This window comes from Orycteropus afer, unplaced genomic scaffold (assembly GCF_000298275.1).
Source record: "Orycteropus afer afer isolate SDZICR_OR568_19922 unplaced genomic scaffold, OryAfe1.0 scaffold00517, whole genome shotgun sequence".
Lineage (NCBI taxonomy): Eukaryota > Metazoa > Chordata > Mammalia > Tubulidentata > Orycteropodidae > Orycteropus > Orycteropus afer.
This window is the reverse complement of record NW_006922104.1, coordinates 1,470,296-1,478,656: the sequence shown is the minus strand read 5'-3', so window position 1 is coordinate 1,478,656 and position 8,361 is coordinate 1,470,296. Positions and strand designations below refer to the sequence as shown.

Sequence of the window (8,361 nt, the reverse complement as noted above, 5' to 3'; positions counted from 1 at the left end):
GTTCCATCTGGTGAAGTCCACGTGTTCAGCCACTGTCTGTGTTGTTGAAAAAAGGTGTTTGCAATGAACAAGTCGTTGGTCTTGCAAAATTCTACCATGCGAGTTCCAGCATTATTTCTGTCAAGGCGGCCAAATTTTCCAACTACCAGTGATTCTTCTTTGTTCCCAACTTTTGCATTCCAGTCACCAGTGATAATTAAAACATCTTGATTGCAAGTTGGATCAATTTCAGATTTCAGAAGTTGATAAAAAATCTTCAATTTCCTCATCTTTGGCTTTGGTGGTTTGTGCATAAATTTGAATAATAGTTGTATTAATAGGTCTTCCTTGTAGGCGTATGCATATTATCCTATCACTGCCAGCATTGTACTTCAGGAGAGATCTTGAAACATGCTTTGTGATGATGAATGCCATGCCATTCCTCTTTAAACTGTCCTTCCTGGCATTTATTTCAGATAGAGGTAGTTTTTAACTTTTGACAAAGGACTATCTATGAAATCTGGAGTATCCTTGGCTTTATTTAAGCTTTGGGTATTATGGGTTGAATTGTGGCCCCCCAAAAGCTATACTGACATTCTAACTCCCAGTATGTGGGAATGTGACCTTGTTTGGAAATCAGGTTTTTGAAGTTGAAATCAGTTAGGTTAGCATGAGGTCATACTGGTATAGGGTGGGCCTAATCTAATATGAAGGAGCCCTGGTTGTGCAATGGTTAAGTGCTCAGCAGTTTGAACCCACCCAGAAGCTCCACAGAAGAAAGACCTGGCAATCCCTTTCCATAAAGATAACAGCCTAGGAAACGCTATAGGGCAGTTCTACTCTGTCACATGAATTCACTGAGTCAAAAAATCAACTTGATGGCACCTAGCAACAATACACCAATATGACTGGTGTCCTTATAAGCAGAGGAAGAGAGAACAGGTACAGAGAAGAAAAAGCACATGAAGACAGGAGCAGAGCTTGGATGAAGCATCTTCAATTCAAGAACACCAAAGTTTGCCAGGAACCACCAGAAGCTGGAAAAGCCAAGGTAGGATCTTCCCCTATAGTAAACAGCGCACAGCCCTGCCAACAGCTTGATTTTGGACGTCCAGATTCCACAATTGTGAGAAAATACATTTCTGTTGTTTTAAGCCACTTAATGTGTGGCCATAGCAGTCCTAAAACAGTTCTTAAAACTAAAACAGTTATCTCTGGGATTCTGGCCTTCTCCCTCTAGTTTAAGGATCTCAGTTACCTCATATATCTCATGATTCAGGGTCTCCACAAGGATATTTTCTCCTGTCTGGTCAATGTGGGTCACAGGCCTCTCCAGCTTCACTCGGTCCCCAAGGAGATCCATAATCCGCTCACTCACTTGACCAGATCCACCCACAAATTTCCTCTCCTGGAAAGAAAGGAAAAAAAAAAAAACCTCAAGAGTTGGATTATGAAATAAAGGAATGGGCATAGATCATTAAATTGATAGATTCCCTCACATACCTTTACTCCAAGATGTTTAAAATTTCATTTTGGCTTGTGAGTAAATGTTTTTCACCATTATTTTCTGTCTTAGTTCTCTAGTTCTGCTATAACAGAAATACCACAAGTAGATGGCTTTAACAAACAGAAATTTATTTTCTCACAATTTAGGAAGCTTGATGGCTAAATTCAGGGTGCTTTTGCTCTCTGTTGGCCCTGAAGGAAAGTCCTTGTCTCTTCAGCTTCTTACCTGGTTCCTTGGAGATCTTCATGTGGCTTAGCAACAATCTTCCCCCATCTCTACTTCCTTAATCTGCTCCTTATTTTGTAAGAGATTGACTCAAACCATAGCCTAGACTAATTTTACCTCATTAACATAATAAAGACAACTCATTCCCAAATGGAATTATAACGACAGGCAAAGAGGTTAGGGGGAACACAATGCAATCTATAACATTTTTTAGCTAGTGACTATGGTGGTTTTTGACAAAGTTACAGGCTTTCTAACAATCAGTTTCTAGGTTCTGCTCTTGCAAATTCCCAGGCTCCAACTTCAGCTTGACCTCCTCGGCCTGACACCCATGTCCCACCTGTCTGGTCACAATCCCTGCTATATGTCCTTTCTGTATCCTTGTTGGGCTGCTGGGTGTGGTGAAGCTCTACCTATAGCTGGGCCACCACTTGCCTAAGCACATCTAAACTGGTTTTCATGTTTCTGGTTTCTCAGGCTCAGAACCTTGCTGCTCCATTGAGCCCGTCCACTCCCTGCTGGTGGTTTCCCATCTCATCCTGGGTCAGTTACTTGCTGTCTCTGTGATCACCTAAGTCATGTCAACTCACTACACTCACCTGCCTGGAGCTCTGCTAAAGCTTCCAAATGTTCTCTGAATGATTGTGCAAACACAGTTGGGCTGGCTGCCTTCTAAATGTTTAGTTTAGATATTTTAAAATATATTATTTCAAATAGATCTGGAAATAAAAATGAAAGAAGAAAAAGAAGAAAGGGAAATGACTGCCAAACATCACCTAAAAATTCTAATCCATTTCCTACTGAACAATGCCTTATATGAAGCTGGGGCTCAGGAAAGAATGAATGAGTGAATGAACAAATTCAATGTGTGGTGTGTTTTTTAAATTGAAAATATATTTCTGACCTTCCTTTTTGAGCTTTGCAAGAAGTGTTCAAGTTACGTTCTTCAGATGGTCTCCTATGAATTTACCAGATAAAAATAAAATTGTTGTGGATTGAATTGTGTACCCCCAAAATATGTGTTATAATTCCTTTTATGCTTGTGGTAATCCCATTTGGGAATGAGTTGTCATTGTTATATTATTGAGGCAGGATTCGTGTGGGGGTGGATCTTGAGTCAATCATTTTTGAGATATAAAAGAGATTAAATAAGCAAGTGAGCAAGCAGTGATAGGGTAAGATAGATGCCAAGACATTTGGAGATCTCCAAGGAACCAGGAAGCAGAAGCTGAAGAAACAAGGACCTTCATCCAGAATCAACAGAGAGAAAGCCTTCCCCTAGGGCCAGCATGCTGAATTCAGACTTCCAGCCTCCTAAACTGTGAGAAAATAAATTTCTGTTTGTTAAAGCACTCCCATTTGTGATATTTCTGTTATAGCAGCACTAGATAAGTAAGACAATATCCATATGAAAAACTGAAAAACTACATAAAAAGGCAGTCTTAGTTTGATAATTACATAGCCACCAGGCTCTCACATTAGGTACTACTTAACAACAGATTGTGCTTCACAAGAGCTGCCTTGAGCTGCAGTGACAAAACTGCCTCCTGCTTCATCAGTTCACAATTAAAGGATGACCCCAGTAATATCAATCTTCCATTGAGGCAGTGGCTGGTTTTCAGTTGGAATGGTGGGAGGAAGCCTGGGTACCTGTCCTCCATTGGTTGTTGAGACGATCCTGGTTGTGCCCCCACACTGCTTCACGTACCACAGGAACCACAGGGCGGAGACCTCATGGGTCTCTGCAGTGACACAGAGGTTCACAAAGAGAGTGGCAAGCTGCTTCGCAGATCTGCTCAGGAAGAAACAAGAGCAAAATTGGCAACTACAGGATTCCCAGCAGCTTAATTCTCTGGCAACTATTCAACAGGAAATTTACCTAGCTACATTTAGTAAAATTGGGCAAGTCTTGGAAAATTGTAATTAGAATCCAACAGTATAAAATATGACATCAGAGACTTTGGTATATGGGATTTATTTCCTCCTTAGCCAAAATACCTTACTCAGAATCAACTTGTACCCATGCTCTGTGCTGTCGTCATTTCTCTCCAGAAATCTGCTTCTTTTCCAGTGATTCCCATCTCAGTAAAAGGCATCAAATAATTTATCCAGCTCCTAAACTCAAACATCTAGAAATTATCCTTAATTTTCTCTTTTTCCATCATTGTTCCCCATCCAATCCTAGGAAATCCTGTTGTCTCTAACCGTATCTCTCCACTTTCATCACCTCCAACTTGGTATCATCTCTTGCCAGGAGTATTACAATTCCTCCACACTGGTCTCCCTGCCTCCACTCTTTTCCCCTGTTATCTATTCACTACACTCAAAAAGTTTGATGCCTTTCACCTCCCTCTCTGGCATGGTGCTCTTTCTAAAGTGTAAATTAAATCATTTCACCCCTCTGCTTAAAACCTCCAGTGGTATCTTATCAGAACCAGAATAAGTTTCAGAACTTGTACCATGACCTTCATATCATTAAGTGATCTAGCCCATGCTTCCTTTTTTTTTTATCTCATCCTGAACCTTCTCTGCTTATTCTTATGTTTCTTCAGAAAGATGCACTGTTATCTGTCTATGAAAATTAGCACCAACTTCCACATGCCCATCCCTCTGGTATTCTTGAGGGCAATAGGTATAGTATCTTTAGAACTCTTTTCCCTATCTGGAAATTATCTTGATTAGTAGTTTGTTTATTATTATTATTATTATTATTATTATTACTGTCTCCCACCCTAGAATATAAACTCAGGAGAATAGAGACCTTATGTTTCTTGCTCACCATCATTTCCCCTTTACCAAATAGTGTCTAGCACTTAATAAGCCTTCAATAATTACCTGTGGAGTGATTGAATAAGTGAATGATTGATGAAAAATGTCAAGTAAACACTATTTAGAAATCACACAAAAGGTACAGAGGACATGCTAGGTGCTGCACCAAATTCAGAATTAGTAATAGTCTCTATTGTTATTTTACTACCTAATGGAAGACAAGACTGAAGGAGGGACAAGGAAAAAAAGTGATCAATAGAGTACAGATGGGAGAACTTTGGCTTGGGATAAGCTGGTAGATGGAGAGATATTATATCCTAGCTGGAGGCACACCAGAAAGTGAACAATCTCATTCAATCCCAAGGACTCAGTTATATCTAGCACACCCTGAAATTCACCAGCACTAATATGCCCTCTGGGATATCATTAATAAAGACACTTGTCATAGAGCTTCCTTCAAGTTTTAGTATTGCTGCTGGTAGCAGGCCTCTAGTTGGCCTACAACTCATGGTGAGCCCATGTGCAATGGAACAAAATGCTACCCAGTCCTGGATGGGTAATCATCCCCATGATGGGTTGCAGATCAAACCATTGTGATCCTTCATGTTTTCATTGGCTGACTTTCAGAAGCAGACTGCCAGCCCTTTGTGGCAATCTTCTAGCCTAGTCTGGAACTGTTCAGCATCATAGCAATATGGAAGCCTCCACTGAAAGACTAGTGTTTTGACCAGGAATAGAACAAAGGTCTCCCACGTGAAAGGCAAGAATTCTACCAGTGAACCACCACTGCCCTTTTGAGTACTGGTAATAGGGTTATATGTGAAGTAGAATTTGCCAACTGGTAAGGCTGATGATGGATGAAACAAATAACACTGTCTTCCATTTACTGAAATCTTTCAACAGTCCATAGTCTTTAAAGCTATTATCTTATTGAATTGTCATAACAGCCATATAAATAGCTACTGTTTTTCTCCAGTTCACAAGTCAATAGTCTGAACTTCAGAAAATTTAATATGTAGCTACATAGCTCATTAAGCAATCTAACTTGAAGCCAGATTATATCTGACTCTAAAACCCATATTTTTAAGATCTCAAAATACTTTCTGATTAGCACAAATATTCACCAAAGGGCATGTCTCTACTCTATTATATCTTTACCCTGTAGGTTTGTAGACTCTCACCTAACACATGTTATTGAGATGTCTGAAGCCCTAACAACCTAACACTTTTGTGACAATCCTCACCATTAAACAAGCAAAATGATGCTTTAATGACTTAGAAATAGTTTTGTAAGATACCTTCTGATAATTGAGGGGATGGAAATTTCTCACCCATACCTGCTTGTGGAGGCAATCTGTAGCATCTATCTAAAACAACTGCTACTCATCTGTGAGTTTGTTGTACTGTGGTGGCTCGCATGCTGCTGTGATGCTGGAAGTTATGCCACCGGTATTTCAAATACCAGCAGGGTCATTCATGGTGGACAGGTTGCAGCAGAGCTTCATGACAGACTAAAAAGATACATTTGGCAGTCTATTTCTGAAAAAGTGGCCAAGGAAAACCTTATGAATGGCAGCAGAATACTGTTACATATAGTGCTGGAGATGAGCCCCTCAGGTTGGAAGGCACTCAAAATATGACTGGGGAAGAGCTCCCTCATCAAAGTAGAGATGACCTTAATGACGTGGCTGGAGCAAAGTTTTTGGGACTTTCATTGGCTGATGTGGCACAACTCAAAATGTAAAAAAATCAGCCACAAACATCCAGTAATAATCACAACATAGAATGTATCAGGAGGGACCACTCCCTGGAGAAGGACATCATGTTTGGTAAAGTAAAGTGTCAGTGAAATAGAGGAAGATCCCCAATGAGAAGGATTGACAGGGGTTGCAACAATGGGCTCTAGTATAGCAGTGATTGTGAGGCCCAGGCCATGTTTCGTTCTGTTATACATAGGATGGCTATGAGGTGGAACCGACTCAATGACATCTAACAACAGCAACAATCATCTAAAGCTACTATCCAGACATCAATTGAAAATATTACTTTAAAGTGAAAACATTCTTTGCTCTTTCCTGATAACAATATTTCTTTTGTTCCTTATTTCATAGGTGAATTTGGGGGGATATGGTAAAAGAAGTAATAAATAATAAAACTTAACTTTGGTACTTTACCAAACCAAACTCACTGCTGTTGAGTCTGATCTGACTCATAGCGACCCCTCTTTGGGTTTCTGAGGCAGTATCACTATGGAAGTAGATTACCCAACCTTCCTTCTGAGGAGTAGCTGGTGGGTTTGAACTGCCAGACTTCTGGTTAGCAGTCAAATGCCTTAGGCACCATGCCACCTAGATAGTCAATATTAAACATAAAAATATTGCTATGGTTCTAGTTGTTATTGCTGCCAGTTTGGTGGGAAAGAAATAGTGATGGTTTCAAATGGAGGGAGTTATAAAAGTAATTTTCTTGAGAGGGCCACTCCATTCCCAACCATTTATTTTATTTACTCTGAGAACTTCAATGAGAAAAGAAAGAAAAGAACAATATCTGAGGGAAAGAAGGTCAAGGAAACTAGCACAATAATATTTTCATATTCTTTGCCTTGTTGACTTTTTAAAGGATAAATGTTAGCATATTTTTCTACGTGAAAAGTATACACATATTACATAAAATTTGGAAAGTTCATAAAAGTAAAAAGAAAATGAGAGAATGAGTATTTTATTTTCCATATTTGTGCCCCTCAAAAGATAATCATTGATTTATTTTGGCATATTTTTTCCAGGTCTAGGTTTTCACAAAAGTATTTACATACTTGTGATCACACTGTAAATATAATTTTGTGTTTTGGGAAAGTACTTTGTAACTGAAAGAATCATCCACATTAGTCTTTGAATGATGTGACTAACCTTGAGTTTGAACAAAATATTATGGGGATTACTTTCTTTAAAATCAAGAAATGCTACCTCGTATATCTTGCTTTAAGAAGTTAGAAAATTACTTTCTTTTGCTTCTAAAATCTCAGAATGCTTTATTTAGTCTTATGACAAACTTGAAAATTCACTAAATACAGGGTTAGGACAGGGCTAAAGTAGAAAAGTCATCTCTTTGTGATGCCAAATAAATATAATTACTCTTTTTTTTGCATTATTTATTTATTATTGTGCTTTGGGTGCAAATTTGCATAGCAAACTTGTTTTACATTCAACGATTCATGCACATCTGGCCTCATAGCACTGATTACCATGAAACTTTCTTCCCCTCTCCTCCCCATGACCACAACCTTCCTGTGCCCCTCTAATCCATGCATTCCTATCTGTCCAGCCTTCCCTGTATGTGAATGCTACCTCTCTGATGTCTCAAGACTGCTTGATCCAAGGGGTGCATCTCCCTGGAGTAGGTGAGTGCATCGCCTTGGGGTAGGTGTTCTGCATGTAGGTCTTTCTAATGTTGGGCTGAGAGCCAATCCATATAAGTGAGTTCATTTCTAGGCTCAAAGGGTAACCCACATAGCCAATCCATGTAAGTGAGTCCATTTCTAGGCTCAAAAGGTAACCTGGATAATTATTCTTATCTTTAAGGAGCTTAACAATTCTCTGGGGAGAAGATGGCTGACTGAACTCAATAAAAATTTTCATTAAAAAAAGTTATAAATAAATGCAGCCAGTTATATATGCACTATATTTTGAAAATCAAACTTATAGCATTTGAAAATAAACAGCACAATTTTATTACAAAATAAGTTACATTACAAATTGTATCCTCATAAAAGTGTTAAACAGCATTAAAAAACTGGTTGCAATCAAATTGATGTCAACTCATAGTGACTCCATAGATGTCTGAACACAACTGTGCTCCATAGAGTTTTCAATGGCTCAGTTTTG

At 39.0% G+C, this 8,361-nt stretch overlaps 1 protein-coding gene across 1 annotated transcript in view; it reads right to left on the bottom strand.

The window, feature by feature from the left end:
* MAOB (monoamine oxidase B) overlaps nucleotides 1-8,361 on the bottom strand; it is a 155,898-nt gene that overhangs the window by 49,080 nt on the left and 98,457 nt on the right. Inside the window, exons 5-6 of the mRNA XM_007955610.1 lie at nucleotides 3,362-3,503; nucleotides 1,238-1,387 (exon numbers count right to left, since the gene is read on the bottom strand). Of these exons, the coding sequence (XP_007953801.1) occupies nucleotides 1,238-1,387; nucleotides 3,362-3,503 (292 nt within the window). The remainder of the gene's footprint in view (nucleotides 1-1,237; nucleotides 1,388-3,361; nucleotides 3,504-8,361) is intronic.